Source organism: Ipomoea triloba, chromosome 13, assembly GCF_003576645.1.
Source record: "Ipomoea triloba cultivar NCNSP0323 chromosome 13, ASM357664v1".
Classification (NCBI taxonomy): domain Eukaryota; kingdom Viridiplantae; phylum Streptophyta; class Magnoliopsida; order Solanales; family Convolvulaceae; genus Ipomoea; species Ipomoea triloba.
The window spans coordinates 30,967,016-30,986,981 of NC_044928.1; the positions used below are offsets into that span (position 1 = coordinate 30,967,016).

At 36.0% G+C, this 19,966-nt stretch overlaps 3 protein-coding genes across 3 annotated transcripts in view; 2 read left to right on the top strand and 1 right to left on the bottom strand.

Moving 5' to 3' along the window:
- Positions 1–1,202: 1,202 nt before the first annotated feature.
- Positions 1,203–2,265, bottom strand: LOC116001482. The gene is made up of 3 exons (XM_031241354.1): positions 2,175–2,265; positions 1,630–1,676; positions 1,203–1,388 (listed from the first exon to the last, which is right to left on the bottom strand). Exons 1-3 carry the CDS (start codon positions 2,260–2,262, stop codon positions 1,203–1,205), a joined length of 321 nt encoding a protein of 106 aa, XP_031097214.1. The 5' UTR covers positions 2,263–2,265.
- Positions 2,266–6,951: 4,686 nt separating this feature from the next.
- LOC116001943 (heat shock protein 90-5, chloroplastic) lies at positions 6,952–12,813 on the top strand. Its single transcript, XM_031241912.1, has 19 exons — positions 6,952–7,386; positions 7,630–7,703; positions 8,008–8,133; positions 8,213–8,306; positions 8,410–8,493; positions 8,605–8,748; positions 9,048–9,164; positions 9,289–9,333; positions 9,437–9,517; positions 9,669–9,773; positions 9,868–10,008; positions 10,283–10,375; positions 10,503–10,580; positions 10,672–10,926; positions 11,060–11,162; positions 11,509–11,683; positions 11,781–11,886; positions 12,075–12,164; positions 12,278–12,813. Exons 1-19 carry the CDS (start codon positions 7,114–7,116, stop codon positions 12,494–12,496), a joined length of 2,403 nt encoding a protein of 800 aa, XP_031097772.1. The 5' UTR covers positions 6,952–7,113; the 3' UTR covers positions 12,497–12,813.
- A 2,311-nt stretch (positions 12,814–15,124) lies between these two features.
- Positions 15,125–19,966, top strand: part of LOC116001942 (DNA-directed RNA polymerase 1, mitochondrial-like) — an 8,168-nt gene continuing 3,326 nt past the window's right edge. Inside the window, exons 1-10 of the mRNA XM_031241911.1 lie at positions 15,125–15,964; positions 16,372–16,581; positions 16,722–16,849; positions 17,067–17,133; positions 17,324–17,382; positions 17,768–17,885; positions 18,410–18,523; positions 18,639–18,770; positions 18,857–19,273; positions 19,837–19,887. Of these exons, the coding sequence (XP_031097771.1) occupies positions 15,194–15,964; positions 16,372–16,581; positions 16,722–16,849; positions 17,067–17,133; positions 17,324–17,382; positions 17,768–17,885; positions 18,410–18,523; positions 18,639–18,770; positions 18,857–19,273; positions 19,837–19,887 (2,067 nt within the window). The 5' untranslated portion in view covers positions 15,125–15,193. The remainder of the gene's footprint in view (positions 15,965–16,371; positions 16,582–16,721; positions 16,850–17,066; positions 17,134–17,323; positions 17,383–17,767; positions 17,886–18,409; positions 18,524–18,638; positions 18,771–18,856; positions 19,274–19,836; positions 19,888–19,966) is intronic.

Below are 19,966 nucleotides of genomic sequence, written 5' to 3' on the forward strand. Positions count from 1 at the left end.
TATATATATATATATATATATATATATATATATATATAATCACTACTGAATCATTCTCTACCATCAAGCATCTATAATATAGTCAAAATATCAGCTCCCAATTTTACATCATGTATTCATGTTGTAATAACAAAAATACATTAGATTCCTATTATATCTAACAAAAAAACCCTATATTTTCTCATCACATATATGTACTTATGATAAATTTTCAAAAAAAAATAACTTGAAAAAGAAATTGCTAAGGTACTGCAGTGTAACTAAACCTAGGAGGTGCAGTGTATAGCATCCAAATTAAAATAACCATACTTTCAGTTCATGAGTTGATCTCAGTTCAAGTAGCAATGGGTCCCTCAAATATACTTAATTCACACTCGTTTACCCTTAATAATGAGGTTATCTTAATGATTGGATGATTAATGATGATGAAAGATCATCTATCTAATCAGTATTTATTTATTTATTTATATTAAATTAAGGCATTTCTCACATAATAAATAGTTACATCGTTCTCATCCTTCTCACCATCATTTTCTCTTAGTTAATCTATACTATTAATAAAAACAATATCCTCAGTTTTAACTTCCCGCCCAAAATACTCCTATACTATTATGGTTTGCGTAATACAATTCCTATTCGTAATACAATTGTAAATTAAAATAGAATTCCTAATAAAATATATATTCTTCCCTACGTTCCTATTCGTAATACAATTCTAAATTAAAATAGAATTACTAATAAAATATATTCTTCACTATGTTCCTATTCGTAATACAGTTCTAGATTAAAATTACTAATCGTAATAATTCGGTATATATATTTCTCTGCGAAACAAGTCGAGAGAATACAAAATAGATATATACAACTTAAAGAAGTATACATACAGTATATATTTAGACATGCTACTATACAAAAATAGAAAATTGAGACGCTAATGTTACATTGCACGTTATATATATTTTTATATATTCTATTTCATCGCATTACGTATCAAAATACAAAATGGGAAAATCATGAGATTACATATATCTCACCATCCTTCTCTCTTAGTAAAACACAAAACAAGTCCAAGCAAATACAAAACTGCAGGTACAACTTAAGAAGTATACATATAGCACTACGTACACATCTAGACATGTTACGATGAGAACAGCAAATTTTCTTAAAATACGTATAAATTAGCTTAAAATATTATTAATTACTTAATTGTTCTTGGGTGGATGATGCTTTGGAGGATGGTAATCAAGAGTGTAGGCAACAAAACCAGGCATCTTACGTTGTTGCATTGAAGCTCCTCCTTCATCTCCACCTTTCTCTACCATGCCCAATTTTCGTGTTTTCAACTTGTTTGTTGTTGTAGCTGGTTCGTGTTTTGTGTTGATAAATACCTACATGTATGATATGTAAAAATAAAGGGTTCGTTATTCGTTTTATAGAGTTTTTGGTCAGTAGAAATTTTCATCGGGTAAGAGTTAATTCTCTTTTTTTTTTGGTAAATTGGTAAGAGTTAATTCTAATAACATAACCTAAATTAGTTTGATTTGAGTAGTTGAGAGATACTCGATTTTGTATGGACAGAATAAATAATTGTTTTAAGAGGGGTATAAACTAGTTAAAATGAAGAATTACCTTTCCATTTGAAGGAAAATTCCATCTTCCAGCAGCAAATGCTCGACCTAGAAATTTAATTACCACATAAAATTACTTCTTAGTAATATATACAAACACCTTTTTTACTCTAAAACTTGAGCAAGCTAAGCTCTTGAAGTTAATATACACACATGTTTAGCCCAAATTTTGATATATATATAAATCAAAAAATATGTTCATCGATCAATAACAAGTAATAACATAACTATAACCCAAAAAACTCATAAAAATCACATCCATATACCAGTTAATTAAGAATTTAGCATATGATGACCTCTTGATCGTGGACATATTTCTTAGCCATGTTGGTTGAACTCTCAACTACACGCATGGAATTCTTTATGGTGCTGATAGTAACGAGTACAACTAACTATACTTGTAGATTTGACACTAAAATAATGTATCAAGTATTAATCTCACTGATGTTGATTGGTGCCGTGGAAGCCATTAGCCATAGACAATCAATACATATATAACACACATAACAAATTAAATGAAGAAAGGGTTGGGGAGGGAGGAAGAACCTGGTTGAGGATGAGCATTTGAGAGGCATTGAGCAATCAACACTAGAAGTAGAAGTGAGACTGCTGAAACCCTAATTTGCAGCAACATTTTCCCAATTTCCTTCTTTATAAGTAGTGTTTGGATGGAGTGAGTAGTATGTCTGTTAAGCTCTTCTTCACAAGGAAGAATACAGGCATGCAATGGCTTCTATATATATATATACACACACACACACAAAAACTAAGAGCACGCAAGCCAATGTTGTAGTCTATAGAATTTGCAAAATATTTTACATTCCCCAAGTCAAAACAAATTTACCATTCTCAGCTCCCACTTTCCAACTGTCATTTTTTTCCTTTTTGTACGGTCATCAAAATTTTAACCCATTTCTACACTATAGACCACAGTCCACAGTGCAACCTGATATTGTGTGGGCTCTCACTGTGACGACCAACATTTTTCTACAATAGGTTAGAGTTTAGCATCAGTTGGGATAACTCAAATCGAGTTGATTAAACAGTTCGTTTGATGATCACAACCTTCTAAGTTCAACTCCTCTATTGATGTTAGGATTACAATGCGGGTTTAATTTCACATTTCAAACACAGTTGCTGGTTTTCCTGTAAATCAAGATGAGCTTCACTAAAAGTACGGTTGCGGCTTTTCTTTAAGCCAATGCGGGCTTGAGTGCTTCACCCAATGACCCAAAGGCCAATGCACGACCACATGTTGCATTTTTCTATAAATCAAAGAGCTTAGCATCAGCTACATCAACTATATATGATGATAAATTAAAAGTATTTAGGGCAAGTTTTTTTTTTTTTTTATAAAATAATCAATAGTTTCAAAAATCAATACAATTCATGGTTCGGAGCATGATTCGTATTTCCTTTCCTTCATTCATATTAATTAGATTAGATCATGAGTTTTATTCTTGTCAATATACTTTTAGTCAAGAGTTCGATTCTTACTAACATTTCTTTAGTGTTATCTCTTATCAATTTCTCATAAGTCTGTATAGTGATTACGAGTTTCTTTGTTACCCAAAAAAAGAATAATATGTTATATAGTGGACATACAAAAGATGATACGAAGCAGATTTGATTTACTATTAATTAGTATATAATTTGAGGATGTGAATTTTTCCTTGTAATGCATCCCCATGTTAGTCAAGTTTTCAACATAAAAATTCGTGAAGATCCATGTGTCAGTAGAATGAGCAAAAATACTATGATCTTCGAGCACATTATTTAAATTAACAACCTTTTTTATTTTATTTTATGTGCATTCCGCTAATCCCCTTTGAGTGCCCATAATCATCATCTTGAACTTTCGTGCCACTGCACCGACTACTTAATTAAACATGGTACAACAAAGTGGTTTTTTTGTCATTCAATTACATAATATGTGAAGAGTTTGCACAATAAATCTTTTTAGCCCGATCCAATAGAGTTTAAGGATAAAAAATAATGCCTTCACAAATAGTTGAATGACATGAAAGAAATAACATGAGCGTAACTGATGAATATACAGTATTGTTTCTCTATAATTCATGGACGCAAAATATCTTCTTTTTTTTTTTAAAGAAATTTGTTAATACAAATAATTAAAAAATTAATTATATTTGAAAGTTGATATGGCATTGTGGGGTTGAAAAGTGTAGGGAATGAAATTTATTAGACAACGTGGAGAGGAAGATACGAGTGTTTCGCGCCTGTCCTCCGCCATGCACTCTACGATAACATATTTCTCTTACTTTTATTTATTTTAATTTTTATGTTTGATATTGCCAAGAAGTTAGTTTTTCCAGGCAACCCTACTTTTTGTATAGTGTAAAAGGTGTTTAATTTCTCGTTGTGAACATATGTGAATATAATATAATTTTGAGGACTTCTAGGATTACCATTTCACTGCGTAGTCTGCGTGGATACAAACGATAGATCGAATGTAAGACTGATTTAATGAGAGAAACAAAGAACATTTTCGTTGCTTAACATACAATAACTAACAATTGATTATTTAAAGTATATTAATACAATTAGTTTTCTTTTTTATCTTTTTTTTAATCACAATAAATAATGAATTTTTAATTATTATTTTAAACATGTGGTGCGAGACCTTACAAGCTAAGACCCGTTGTGGTAATTGACACCATTAATTGAATTTAGGCTTTGTTAATATTTTGAGTATTGGCTGTGTTTATTGTCAAAATATCTTTGTAATTTTCTCATAGTTTGGTTATGGTAACGTTGGTGCTCATATGGAAAGGGGATATTGTATGTAGTTATGTATTAAGGTTTTAGTGCTATATATATGAGGGTTATGTGCGAAGTACTAGTGCAAAAATGTGACTCAAGCTAAGGGATATTGAACTGGTGTTGCAACTTTTTCAAGGCAGAAGGGATTCTGCGTCACGAGGGTCTCGTGATCATCAATTTCTATTATTACTCTTGAACATTGTCTATAGATACTAGGGAGGTAATCGTATTTTGTAAATTTCGGTGTCATTGTATTGAAACATGCTTAGTAAATTGATCTTGATTTGAGTTGGTCCCCCGTGAATTCAACCACGTTAATTCTTGGTGTCATCCTGTATTTTATTTTTGTGTTTTGCCAATATGCTATACATCTAAGAAATTGATAACAGGACTCTAGTGTCATTAATCCAGTCTGAATAAGTTGATCTATTTTTTTATGCACTGCGTATATTTCTCAGGCTTCACCATTTTTGAAATAATCGAACAAATAAGTTTTACTTTTAAATTGAACCTACGCAAGACATAATGTGTAGTGATTTGGAAACGGTAGAATATAACGCGTCATAATTTTTTTTGGGTGTAGCCAAGGTTTCCACAGTTGGACACGATTGTAGACACCTTTGGATGAGACAGTTAGTCTGGAGATTTAAGGCTGCTCCATACTTAAAGCCAAATATCGAACCATTGAACTTTGGTTAATAATTAGTATAACATGACCTTGATAAGTAATGAAATCTGCATGTTTAATTTGTTTGTGCCAACTATTATGTAGTGAGATAACATCTCTGTTATCATTCCAAATGAGTGGTCACAACAATGAATAAGTGGCGAGAACATTAATTCTTTGGACTTGTTGGAGAGTACGTGTACTCTCTTCACCTGCTACGTCTTCTGTCAGGTCTTAAAAAAATTAAGAAATCTTATAAAGAATTATAAGTGTTTCATAAAAAAAAATTGTTTAAAATCATGAGTCCACAAGGGAAGAAACGAATCTAGAGTTTTCTTACATTTAGCACAGCATTCAATAATAATTCATCACACGAGGTAGTGATGAGGTGTTTAATTTAAAGATCAACCCACTACAATATAAATTTTGCATAGTACAAGGTAAAAGTGAATAAAACTTGAAAATAATATCTTTAATTTGGCATAACATAAAGTCATGTGTTAGATGAAGGAAAAAAATAAAATTTAATCACTTTAAATTAAAAAAAAAAATCCTTCAATAACACTATCTACACGAGTTGAAAACGACTTCAGATATTTGGTCCAATGGCCTAATAAATGGTTTCCAAGTTAAAGTAACAAGTTTTCTAAAAAAAAAAAAAAAGTTAAAGTAACAAGTACTTGCCAACCCTAAATTTAAACCAAAGCCCAAGGACAATACATGATGAATATGCATGCTAATCATAATGGAGCTTGGGCTTTCTCCAATGGAGTTGATAATGTTGATATAGCAGACTACATATATTGGGCTACTTAGGATTTGCTTTATGAATTATGGATTTAGATTCATATAAACCCTACAGCTATTGTCCTTAAAATAAAAGTTTCTATACATTAGGGTTCTAAAGTTTCTATACATTAGGGTTCTAGATCTCACTACAATAAGATATTAGATATACAAGGATTTCCAAGGTATTTAGCTAGAATATAATATTCATTTCATTTTATATAAAAATGAAATGATAGTTTTGTTGGGACCGAGTCCATCACAAATGGGGTATACAAAACGATAATTCTTATCGGGACACTGGGCCTGTGGAATCGTAGCCAAGCCACTGACAAGTGGCCCAAAAGAACAAGGCTAACCTACAATACTGAGGATCGAACACTAATCTTGGTGCTAGAAGAGAAAGATCAAGACCATCATACCATGAGAGTCACTGTTTTCTGTTCGATGTCCTAAGCAGACCATTCCATCCCCCTTTTTAAGGCCAATTTCCTCACACAAGCCGTCCACGTGTACGCCATCTGTGCCAACTTGCCCCAGCCAACCACCTACTTCACATTGCCCAACATTCAACACACTGCCTAACAACACTACCAAGCACATCCACAACAACCTGAACGCCACATACCATGTCCAGGATGCAGCAGGTACACCCGACACACGCGCATATCGCACGCCTAGCTAGCAGCGCCACACACCTGCAACTGTGCTGGTGCCTCGCCATGCAAGCGGGATGCACCCAGCGACCCCGGGGCGCCTCGGCCGCTGGAACCCAGTGCCCCCGGGACTCACAATGACGTCCACCATGCGGCCGCACCACCCCCTCCTTGACCTCTTCCTCAAGGTACCAAATCCAATCCCAATATCCCCATCAAGAAGTGTTAGAGCATCTACATCTATAACTTTTTAAAGGATTTTTGTTTTTTTTTAATATATTTAATGATAATAATAATAATAATATCATATTAAAATTAGAAAAATTTGAAAAACAAAGATCAAGATAATGTAATTGCTGACATGGCAGGATCCCCACCTTAAAATTCTCAACAGGCAAACTTCCAAACTAAACCCTTATTGCAATTTCGGCGTTCTAGAACTCTCCGCGCCTCCTCCTTAAACCCCTCTTTTCATCTCCAGGGTTTTCGCACTCTTCTTCATTTTCCGGTTTAAGTTGCCCATCAAAATACTCACACTGTAAGCGTTGGAAAACAATAGTAACGCCCAAATTTCGTCTGGGTATTGAGTTAAATGGCCCCAGTGCTGAGCCGGAGTTTGACCTCTGTTGCTGCGGTGCCCTTTACGCCCTCGTTCCCACAGAAGAGTGGGGGTGGCAATAGGGTTGCAGCGTTGAGAAGTGCTTTCTTGCCCAGGAATGGCCTGAGGAACAGGTTATCCAGCTCCGGGTTGAAGTGGAAGCTTGAGAGGAGAGATAGCAGTGTGGTGGTGAGGTGTGAGGCCTCTGCCGTGGCTGAGAAGGAAGCTCCTGAGAGCGAGGGAGAGACCCATGAGTACCAGGCTGAGGTGGGTTTTCAGTTTTATCCTTAAATTTCGTGTCTTTGTAGTCTTTTTGTTTAAATTGGAATGTGGGTCATGCTGCTTAGAGAATGGTAAATGAGAGGTTTGAAGGATTTGGTTATGTAATCATAAAGACTTAATCTTTATTTGTTGGACTGGAGACTTGGTTGATTCTTATATTATTTGGTTATGTCACTCTTTTGGAGATTTTATTTCAGTATTGAAAGTTTGAAACTTTATTGATTGCAGGTCAGCCGCCTATTGGACTTGATAGTTCACAGTCTATACAGCCACAAGGAAATCTTTCTTCGAGAACTTGTTAGGTGATGAAGCCTTTATTATGCAAACGAATAGTCTTGTTTTTTTTTTTTTTCCCAGTAGACATGTAATCCAATACGAACGTACTAACTTTTGTGCCATGTGGTGTTTAATCCAATAGTAAGGTATTAGGTATCCTTAGTTATCATTTTTGGCTTAAGAAATTGGAAATGCAATAGTTTTAATGCCTCTTTAATTCAAATAACCAATGTTTGTGAATAATTGTATTGTTGTTTCAGCAGTGTATGGAAAGAACTTGGTGTTATGTTCATGCTGATATCTCTGACATGGTTTCTTCTTTCTCTGTAGCAATGCAAGTGATGCACTTGACAAGTTAAGGTTTTTGAGTGTGACTGAGCCTTCTTTACTTGGAGAAGCTGGTGAGCTTGAGATTCGTATCAAAGCCGACCCAGACAATGGGACCATTACCATAACGTATGTGTTTTAGTATACTTTCAACTTGCAGGGTTCCTTGGTTCAATATATAGCTGTATCATTCTCTTTCTGTTTGCAGTGATACTGGTATAGGAATGACAAGGGAAGATCTCATAGACTGTCTTGGAACCATTGCACAAAGTGGTACCAAAAAGTTTTTGAATGCTCTTAAGGTACTTCTACTTATCAAATAAGTTTGTGGTTATTGAAATATTAGATTAACTTTTATAGATATCTTTAGTAGCACTACTAAAGAACAGCACCCCCTATCTGCAGGAGAATAAGGACCTTGCATCAGATAATGGATTGATTGGTCAATTTGGTGTTGGATTTTATTCTGCTTTCTTGGTTGCTGAAAAGGTGAATCAGTAATTTCATTTTGTTTGGATGGTTACTACATCAATATTATATTGCTTGTTACTATTTGTTCCTTACTGGATTGCTGATCATCATCCTCTCTCGTATGTTTAGGTTGTAGTTTCTACTAAGAGCCCCAGGTCAGACAAGCAATATGTTTGGGAAGCTCTTGCTGATAGCAGCTCATACAAGATTAGGGAGGAAACTGACCCTGAAAAGTTCCTGCCCAGAGGAACACAAATTACTCTATATTTAAGGGTACTTTCCTTCTTTGTTTCGACTGTCTTGGGTAGTTTTTATCAATGTTTCACATTCTAAGGATTATATATTTCATTAGTATATCACAAATTCATGCCATTTACAAAATTTATTAATGAGTGTGACATTTTATAGTCAGTTCTGTGCCCATTCGCCTGAGTGCTAAATATGAGTTTGTTATCTATCTTTGATTGCAAGGAGTCAGTACATTTTGTTTCCTTATGGTTAATGAGAAAAAGTGCTATGAGCATTAAGAATATCATAAATGATTCAAGCTTATAGCTCAGTAATTCGTACAGGAGGATGACAAGTATGAATTCGCAGAACCAAAGAAGATCCAAGAGTTGGTGAAGACCTACTCACAATTTGTTTCCTTCCCCATCTACACTTGGCAAGAGAAATCAAGAACTGTTGAGGTGAGTATTGCTTCTCTAGCTCAGAAACTATTTCCACCTTGAGTAATTTTGTGACTTGAAACCAAGAGTTTGAATTTAGATGCAAGGTTTAGGCGTTAATTTTCAGCACTAAAACTTTTGACAGGTGGAAGAAGAGGAGGAACCTAAGGAAGGAGAAGAAAATGCTGAGGTAATGGATTCTGACAGCCAAATTGAATCTATCTTTTCTATAAGGTTCTCTGTGTATACATTATTTTTATACATTGTTCTTTATTGACAATGACGCAATACAGGGAGAGAAGAAAAAGACGAAGAAGACCAAAACTGAAAAGTACTGGGACTGGGAATTAACGAATGAGACAAAGCCAATATGGGTGAGTTCCAGCAACTATTTTTCTACTATGTATTTGATTGTCATAAAAATTGGGCTTTTTTTTTTTTTTTTTTTGGTTCATGGCAACTTAAATTTATTCAACTATTGATTGATTGATTGATTGATATGTTAATATGTATTTCAAATTTCAGATGCGCAATCCAAAGGATGTTGAGAAAGAGCAGTACCAGGAATTCTATAAGAATACCTTTAGTGAGTTCCTGGATCCACTTGCTTACACTCACTTCACCACCGAGGTACATCAAACTTTTCCAAGATTACCATTTGGTGTTTAATGCTTTAAATTTGCTTGTAGTTTAATGTTTCATTTTAATGGTTCAATTCTTTCAGGGTGAGGTGGAGTTTAGAAGTGTCCTGTATATACCTGGAATGGCACCTCTGAATAATGAAGATGTCATAAACCCAAAGACAAAGAACATACGGTTGTATGTCAAACGTGTGTTCATTTCTGATGATTTTGATGGTGAATTGGTAAGTTAGGACAGGAAGTTACCTAGTAGGTTGTTTTTGTTTTGAATTTTGACATTTTGGAGACAATGAGTAAAGAAACCAATACAATTTCCTTTCTCTTTTTCTATATCTTTGTTAGTTATCAATTTATCATAGAACATGCTCAAGTGTGATGGTTTACAATAATCCATCAATTCCACATCTTTTCTGTATCAATGCCAGAATTTTTTATTTATTTTTTAATATTTTTTGAAAGTATATTCTGATCATATAATGCTACTTTGGTGATTTGCAGTTCCCAAGATACCTGAGTTTTGTAAAAGGTGTTGTGGACTCTGATGACCTTCCTCTCAATGTTTCACGAGAAATTCTACAGGAAAGCCGAATTGTAAGTAACAAGTGGTTTACTAATTTGTACTTGTGTCACAATGGATATTAATCATTAATAAAGTTCCATTTAGTATTTAAGGATTTTCTTTATATTTAATCATTTGTTACTTATTTCTGTCATCTAGGTAAGGATAATGAGAAAGAGACTTGTGAGGAAAACATTTGACATGATTCAGGATCTTTCTGAAAGTGAGAACAAAGAGGTAAGTACTGCATTTTTTGGCCCGTTTGTTACTTGTGTCCTGTTTTGTCCTTTTTGATCTGCTTTCTAAGTGGGACTGGTATTCCATCCAGGACTACAAAAAATTCTGGGAGAACTTTGGTAAATTTTTGAAATTAGGATGTGTTGAAGACACTGGAAATCACAAGCGGATTACACCGTTACTTAGGTTTTTCTCTTCCAAGAGTGAAGAGGAATTAATAAGTCTGGATGATTATGTTGAGAACATGCCTGAGAATCAGAAAGCCATCTATTATCTGGCTACTGACAGCTTGAAAAGTGCCAAGACTGCTCCTTTTGTGGAGAAACTTGTCCAGAAGGGTATTGAGGTAAGCGTCTTCTCTCTCTCCCTTACGCATCCTCTTTGCAACTATGGTCATCATTGGTGTTGATCCTGCTTGCAATATTTCATCGTGACTGTGTATGTATATAAAAAGTTTGGTTTATTGCTGAATTTTGTAGGTTCTATACCTTATTGAGCCAATTGACGAAGTTGCTATTCAGAATCTACAAACATACAAGGAAAAGAAGTTTGTTGACATAAGCAAGGAGGATTTGGAGCTTGGTTAGTATCTCCAATTTACGTAGATTGTTCTTTGTTTGAGAGGTTATTGTCGGTAGTTAAAGTATGAATTCCTTCCTTCCGATAAAAGACGGGGAAATTTGAAGCTATAGGTTGAGAGAGGAGAGGAAGTTATGCACTTGTACCCCACGGAAAATACCAAGTGGACTCTCATTTTCTATTCCCACACTCAAAATTTCGATGTAGACACTTTTACTGGGGCCCACATGAAAAAAGTAGCTTATCAATGCCCGCCACATCAAGGAGTAAAATTGAGAGTACATGTAGTAGAACTTGTACCCCGCATTGTTTGCTGTATGGTTTTATCTGACAGCATGGATTGTTTCAGATGACGAGGATGAGGTGAAAGAAAGAGAAACGAAGCAAGAGTACAATCTTCTCTGTGACTGGATAAAGCAACAGCTGGGAGATAAAGTAGCAAAGGTGCAGGTCTCAAAGCGTTTAAGTTCATCGCCCTGTGTGCTCGTCTCTGGCAAGTTTGGGTGGTCCGCAAACATGGAAAGGTCTGCTGATTATAGCTTCTATTTAGTAGTACTTTAGATGGTTGTAGGCATAGTATTTTCACACTTTTTTTTGGCACTACTTTTCCTTTATAAACAGGTTGATGAGAGCTCAGACCCTCGGGGACACCTCTAGTTTAGAGTTCATGAGGGGAAGAAGAATATTGGAGATTAATCCTGATCATCCAATTGTCAAAGATTTACAGGTAAGTAGTTTGCATGAATTCTAGATTTCGAAAAATCGAAATTCAATATTCTTTTTTTGGGTATATTTGAGTGGAAAGCGAGTAGAACCCGAGACCTCTTACATGAATTTGACCGAAATGCCCATTGGTGAAATTTAAATTAGATGTATAGTGCTATCGTAATTCGGTTGTACTTGTTCCTTTTGCAGGCTGCATGCAAGAATGCACCTGATAGCACCGATGCCAAGAGAGCTGTGGATCTATTATACGAGACTGCCTTGATCGCCAGTGGATTCTCTGTATGTATTCCGTAGAAGTCTTCAACTCTTCATTCCTTCGCCTCTCTAAAATCTTTAGCAACCTTATATCGAGTTTTATTCTTATCTGTCTCGTAAATTTGGCGTTCCCACAGCCCGACAGTCCATCTGAGCTGGGTAACAAGATATACGAGATGATGGCAATGGCTCTCGGAGGAAGGTGGGGCAGATTGGAGGAAGACGAAGAAGAAGAAACCGAGGCATTAGAAGGCAACGCCACAGAGGACTCGGGTGCAAGTTCTCCGGATGACTCACAGCCCGAAGTCATCGAGCCATCAGAAGTAAGAACTGAGAATGATCCATGGAGTGATTAAGAACTGTTCCTCTTCCTCTTCCCATATCAGCATTCTTTCAGCCAAAGCTCCATCCACATTGCTGCTAGGAAGAAATTTTTAGTGTTTTAGAGACACAGCTTCCCAGGGTGGATTGCAAAATCACAATTGGATAGGAAATTTTCATGTTTCTATCAATAGAAAAGAGGTGGAAAAGGAGTGTTGTATTGGAGGAAATTTTTGGGTAAACAGATGATTAGAGAGCTTATTTTGTGACAAAACTTGTTTGATCCCATGTTTGGAGTGCCCTTCAATATATAATGTTTTCTTGAATGTAAGTGAATACTCATCAGCTTTCAGTTTGGTTTGCTTTGATAAACACATTGTTTAAAAAATGGGTTTAGGCACCCGCCTAGATTACCGGCCGCCTAGCATCTAATTTGACCGACTCGGTCACTTAGCGTCTAGTGTCTAATTCTGTTCAGTTAATTCGTTCATTTCGATCTGAGTTAATATGATCAACTATATATACGTGTGTGTAATATGACATATATACACTTATGCATTTTTTTTTTAAGTTAGCCATATAGGCGCCCGCCTAGGCCGTCTAGGTGCTAGGCACTCTCTTCTATCGCCTGATTAGCGCTTAGTGTTTAATACAACTATTGCTAAACATAGCCAAATGTTTATGTCTTATCAAATGAATTTCAATATTAGGGATAGTTGAAGATAGTTAAATAGTTGATTTGGTAATTATAATCATGGTTGAAAAAATTGCTAGGCGCTCCCTAGACGCTCGGGGAGTGCCTAGGACGTCTAGCCGGGGATTAATCGGTGCCTAGGTGTCCGTGTATTTTTTTATTTTATTTTTTATTTTTTAAAAATTTGTCTAAGTATTTTTAATTTTTTAAAGACTAATAATTATAAATTATATAATACTTTAATAGTTAATACTAAAATATTAAATATTAACCTAAAAGATATCTAAAGTTTGTATAATTTAGGATTATTTCGTTCAAAGCGATGTTGTTTTTAGTGAAATAACCCATAAAAAAAAAAAGAACAATAATTAATTGACTTACTAGAAGGCCAAGTCGGTGTCTAGTCGGTCTAGTCGACGCCTAGGCGGTCAGCACCTAAGCGGAGCTTAGGCGGTCACCTAGCCGGTCAGCCGCCTAGACCACCATTTAATGTGATACGCTAGGCGGTCGACCAGCGCCTAGCTCCTAGACGGGGATTAATCGGCGCCTAGGCGGGATTTTTGCAACACTGATTATAATATTCAATATTTTATTCTCCATGAAAGTTGTAGACTCTAAAAAAATCAAAGAGGTAATATTAGACCCTATGTAATTGTTGGAGACTTTTCTGTAATGTGTGTTTTTTTACTTGTCGAGATCAATTTTATTTGTCATATTTTTTGGTTTGGTATGTTGAGATCTACACACGAGATTAGTCATATTTTTATCAAATAAGACCTCAATAAATGATACTCCCTCCGTCCCATTTTATCTGTCTTACTTTCCTTTTTAATCCGTCCCAAAATATTGTCCACTTTCTAAAAATAAACATCATTATATTCTTACTTTTCCCACTTTGCCCCTTTGCAAGTACTCCGTATTTATTAGTGGGTTGTACTATCAAATCAAATATATAGATATTCACTGAATCACGAAGTGCTGTGTTTATCTTCCTCCTCCCATCTCTTTACCCATTTTTAATCTTCTTATCTTTTCTTCATTATTCCCCCCCCCCCCCCCCCCTCTCTATTTTTTTTCTATACTGACTTGCAAAGAAAATTTGTTCACTATACTTGAAGACGCAAGCAGCAGCCCGGCCGTATTCTTGTATTTTCAGTTCCCAGTCTGTTTGTTTTTTTTTTAAACCTTTTTTCCCAAAATAAAAAAAAAAGTTGCGAGTTCATTTTCAGATTATTTTAAAGATAGTGCAGTAAATTAAGTTCTTAGTAGGAATGTTCTTCGGTTCAATATGGGAGACGAATTCTTCGGCCGACGGAACTTCGTTGAATGTTTGAATGCGAAGAGATTATCCACTTCCATGTCTCGCGGACCTCTACAGTTTCCAGTTTGCTTATTCTTGTATATATAGAATACCAGTATTTTATGTGAAGATAAAGAAATTGTTTATTGAAGAAAGATGAAGAAAGATTAACAGAGGTGAAGAAATGTAGAGATGAGATAAAGATATTCTTTACTGGAGGAAGATGAAGAAATGCATAGAATGAGATGGGAAATTGCAAAGTTGTCAGGGCGTTTGAGGGTAAAAACGTAAAGAGGAGAGTTTCTTTTCACTGTCTTAAAATGCGTGCCAAAAGTAACTAAGACACATAATTCGGGACTGAGGGAGTAAATTTTATTGGTATTAAATAAAATCTTAAAGGATGATAAAATATTTGTTCATTGGTTCGAGACTTCTGAATTCTGATTAAGTTGGAATACATTTACAGATTTTACATGGATGGTGTTACATTAAGAAACTTGAATCCCAAATTCCCAATGTCTTGATGGATTCTAAAATTATACCCTAGGGTTTAGGAGAAGTCTAAAAGTAGTCAATCCCAAAACGGGTCGGATTTTAGCCCATTGGGATTCACTCCAATTGTAAGAGAGGCAAAACTAGGTTTTTAGAGGGGTTTAAGGCGGCTTCTGAAGACTGCGACTCGCGCCACCGCGATTGAGCTCGGAATTTCTCAGCGCTTATAGACCTCCATAGCTTAACATGTGGAGAAATTTATCAAAGCAAGCTTCTTTAAGGAAATATAAGTTATTTTCTGAGTCTTATCCTCTATTCTCTTCCTTAAGGGCTTTTCAACCTTCTCAAGTGTGCGAGAAGATCAGAGATGGAAGAGGTGAAGAGCATGCGGTTCGTATGTACAAAGAGCTAGGTTTTGCTCAAAGTTCACATTTTTCTCGAGGTGATTTTGGTGTCTGGAGCAATTTTCCTGGAATTTTTGGGACTTCCAGGGGCTATGCAAGTGTAGCTGAGGCTTTAGCTTCGACCTCCGAGGAAGATGTCGACGAGGTTCAGGAGCTAATTGAGGAAATGAACAGACATAATGAGGAGACGATGACGACGAAACAACAAAAACAGCCGAAGACCATAGGGGGAATGGGGGTTTGGAGGTATAATGTGTTGAAGAAGAGGCAAATAAAGATTGAGACCGAGGCGTGGGAAGAGGCGGCAAAGGAGTATCAGGAGCTTTTGACAGATATGTGTGAGCAGAAACTAGCTCCCAATTTGCCTTATGTGAAATCATTGTTCCTAGGTTGGTTTGAGCCTTTGAAAGATGCCATAGCTGCAGAACAGACGGCTTGTTTAGAAGGGAAGATCAAACTAGGCCATGTTCCCTTTTTCACTCATCTCCCTGCTGAAATGATGGCAGTTATTACTATGCACAAGTTGATGGGACTATTGATGACTGGGAGTGGGCATGGAAGTACTAGAGTGGTGCAAGCTGCTTGCCATATTGGTGAAGCCATCGAGAACGAGGTGAGTAGCATATTGAACTAAGAATGTGATGCCATGTGATTTAATGGGGCTTGGCATTTGATTTTGTTGTATATTAACTTGATGTGAAATTGTGATAAGTTTAGACAAGATAGGGGAGGTTAAACTTGACATGTGATATTCACAAGTAATTAATCTCTTGAATATTTTGAGTTTTTGACATTCTAGAGATACTCCTTCATGTTGTGGAGCTGAAGGATTCTACTTTTGATTGAGATTACTGTTTTATTTATTTACTTATTACAGTATCATTTACCAACTGTTAAAGATTCTGCTGGCTCAGTTATGTTTGTCAAAGTTCTTAATTGTTTTAGCTTCCAACAAAGTTAACTAAGGTTTTATTTTTTAGGCTTTGCTGATTTATTTGCTATCATCGTCTTTCCTGTCAGGCTAGGATAAACAGGTTTTTGGAGAAAACCAAGAAAAAGAGTGCATCAAATACTGATTCTGAAGAGCAACCTGAAGATCTGATGAAGGAAAGAGAGAGACTAAGAAAAAGAGTTACAACTTTGATGAAACGACAAAAGATGCATGAGGTTAAAAAGATAGTGATACAGCAGGATGATGGGAAACCTTGGGGCCAAGAAAATCAAGTCAAGGTTGGTCTTGGAGTTGATAAGCAATATGAGTAATGATTGACTAAATTTTATCTTATGGCTTCTTTTTTGCCTTTTTGTTCCTATGGTTATTTTTTCATGGATGGTGATTAAGATTCTTTACTCAAACTATGCATTTCCAGGTTGGCTGCCGGTTGATGCAGATATTAATGGAAACAGCCTACATACAGGCGCCTATGAATGAATCAGAAGATGGTGTGCCTGACATTCGACCTGCATTTGTTCATTCAGTCAAAACTTTGGAAACACCGTAAGTACAATACATTCCCCCCCACCCCCACCCAAATAATAATAACAAAAAATAAAATTCACTTGTGCACAAAAATAAAATAAAAGTAAACAAATATCTACCTACTCTTCTGTAAGGGCTGGAAAGTATGCAAACTTGCAAAGCATAAAAATGGCATTGAGGATTTGTGGAAACCCTCTGACTTATAAATATCTTCTTTTTTTTCCCCTCATAATAGGGGAGGCAACAGGAGATATGGGGTGATTCAGTGTGATCCCCTAGTTCGCAAAGGCCTTGAGAAAACTGTAAGTGTGACTTATGTTGCATAGTTTGGGTTGCTTTATTTTAATTGTGTTTGCTATGCCTATTTGGCAGCCCACTTATATATTTAAGATGTGAAGGAATGCCATTACATGTATACCTTATATACCATTACACATTCAGTTTTTGAAGAAATAGTGAATCTTATTCATTGCAATTCTGCTTTTTGAGCAGGCTAGGCACATGGTGATACCTTATATGCCAATGTTGATTCCTCCGAAGGATTGGACAGGGTATGATATACTACATGATTCATGCTTTAATCTGATTTTCTTTGTATTGATGTGGAATTGGTGTAGTATGTAGTCTTTTCCCCTTTGTGTCTAAGTGACAAATTGAACATATTCTATTCCTGATTGCCATTGTTGTGTTCATATTTCAGCAGGGTTGCATATCTTGATTTCCATTTTCAGCTTAGCCTTTATATGCTGATAGGGCCAAATTAGATGTTCAAATTTAATTGCTTCGAATGGTTCAAACTTTAGACATGCTGCATAGGCATGGAACATTGTGTTGCTAATTTGGCCTTCTAGTTTGCGCATATGATACATGGTTTTTGGTGGTTAAAAAATTTAAATATATGATTTGTGATTTGATCAACTTATTCATTCCTGGCAGGTATGATAAAGGTGCTTATTTATTTTTACCTTCATATATTATGCGCACACATGGAGCAAAACAGCAGCGGGACACAGTCAAAAGAGTGCCAAGGAATCAATTAGTAGATGTTTTCCAGGTCTGGGAGCATTGAAATCTATCACTTCCACTCTTTATTGGTGACATTATTTTATTTTAAATTATTTGATTATTTGAATGCGTAAATTTGTGACGTCATCCCTCTAATGCCATGCTTAAGTTTGCGTAGAGAGTTAACAATTGTTTCCCACATATTATAATTCTATGTTCTCTTTCACTTTAGGAATAAGAAGTGAAAAGTTTTGTGAAACTATGCTAATGTTTGATATTCTGTGGTCTATTTAGTTAGAAATTAGAATACTATGCTATTATCTTTCATAGATGGAGTACCACAAAATTACTTCTATAGGATAGAAAGGTATACTTGGCATCTTTATGGGCCCACTGGCTGTTTTTCTGTGTATCATTAATGACTTGCAACGAGATGATGAGTTTTGCTTAGCTTATATATTCTCCCCTTTAGAATACTTCTTGCCCTCATTTTTCCATATCTTAATATAATTGCCTTTTTTCCATAAAAAGGGTTCTACCCTCTTAAGTTCTATACTATTTATTTTGATTCAGGCACTTAACACCCTTGGTAACACCAAGTGGAGGGTGAACAAAAGGATACTTGGTGTTGTTGACAGGATATGGACTAGCGGAGGTGGTGTTGCAGACTTGGTTGACCGTGAAGATGTGCGTTACACCAAGCATAAGAATAGCAATTTTATTTCCTTAAATTCCAGTTTCCATCTCCCTTTTCTTCTCCCCACTTCTCTTTTTCCAGTGTTCAATCTTTTTGTTCTTTCAGATTCCTTTACCAGAAGAGCCAGACACAGAAGATGAAGCAGAAATAAAAAAATGGAGGTGGAAAGTTAGAAATGTGAAAAAGCAAAACAGCGAGAGACATTCTCAGCGGTGTGATATCGAGCTGAAACTAGCTGTAAGAAGCACAATAGATTTCAATTCCTTTTGCATTATTATTTGTTAGATTGATTGTATTCTAAGGCAGCTGACTTTGAAGATCAGGTTGCACGAAAAATGAGGGATGAGGAGGGATTTTACTATCCACACAATCTTGATTTTCGTGGCCGTGCGTACCCCATGCATCCATATTTGAATCATCTGGGCTCTGATTTATGCCGTGGAATCCTGGAATTTGCAGAAGCTCGCCCCCTTGGCAAGTCAGGGTTGCGATGGTTAAAGATACATCTAGCAAATGTGTATGGTGGTGGTGTTGACAAGTTATCATATGAAGGTCGAGTAGCATTTACTGAAAAACATGTGGAGGACATTTTTGATTCTGCAGATCGACCTCTGGAAGGAAAACAGTGGTGGTTAGGCGCAGAGGATCCTTTTCAATGCTTAGCAACATGCATTAATCTTACTGAGGCACTGAGGAGCCCCTCTCCCGAGACTTACCGTTCTCATATGCCTGTTCACCAGGTACTAGATCATACCTAATAATAAACATAGTGCAATTTTAGGATATATAATGTGCGTATTTGAGTTGTGACTGGTCATTCAAATTGAATGTAAATAGTAATAATGTTGTTTACATGTTATGTTGTGCTGTATTTCTTTCCTTTTATATCCAATTTATGCTTATGGTTCCAAGGCTGTCCTCTTACTTGGTAGAAGTTTGGAGTTATATCCTCTGATGTGAGCTTTCCTTTTAAACATGATCTAGTTACATGTTATGGAGTATGTTATTCTTCATTTCTTTCCTTCAATAGTTTAATACTTTAATATTAACTTTATGTTTCCTATTGTTAAAATTTGACGTTATTGCATCTGATATGAACTTTCCCTTGCAACATGGACTGGTTTCTTTTTCTCTATGTATTACATCATGTGCTTACAATATACATTGAGGGAACTTGTTGTACAAGTTTCATATAGGTTAGCCTTATCTAGCAGTCCTGCTGCATATGAGTTATATATATTCTGAAATCTATTTCAATTTTGAATCTGATGTTCTTACTTGATTGTTTGTAACCTTTATCAAGGATGGTTCATGTAATGGCATGCAACATTATGCTGCCCTTGGGAGGGACAAGGTAAAAAGTTCTCTCTTTCTCCCCCCCCCCCCCCCCCCCCCCCCCCCCCCCCCCCCCCCCCCCCCCCCCCCCCCCGCCA

Excerpts from the sequence above, each read along its gene's own strand:
- LOC116001482 (XM_031241354.1), bottom strand. The coding sequence starts at position 2,262 with ATGTTGCTGCAAATTAGGGTTTCAGCAGTCTCACTTCTACTTCTAGTG. Across the intron at positions 1,677-2,174 it reads AAATGCTCATCCTCAACCAG|GTCGAGCATTTGCTGCTGGA; the intron begins GTTCTTCCTCCC and ends TTAAATTTCTAG. Across the intron at positions 1,389-1,629 it reads ATTTTCCTTCAAATGGAAAG|GTATTTATCAACACAAAACA; the intron begins GTAATTCTTCAT and ends TCATACATGTAG.
- LOC116001943 (XM_031241912.1), top strand. The coding sequence starts at position 7,114 with ATGGCCCCAGTGCTGAGCCGGAGTTTGACCTCTGTTGCTGCGGTGCCC. Across the intron at positions 7,704-8,007 it reads TTTCTTCGAGAACTTGTTAG|CAATGCAAGTGATGCACTTG; the intron begins GTGATGAAGCCT and ends CTTTCTCTGTAG. Across the intron at positions 8,749-9,047 it reads AAATTACTCTATATTTAAGG|GAGGATGACAAGTATGAATT; the intron begins GTACTTTCCTTC and ends TAATTCGTACAG.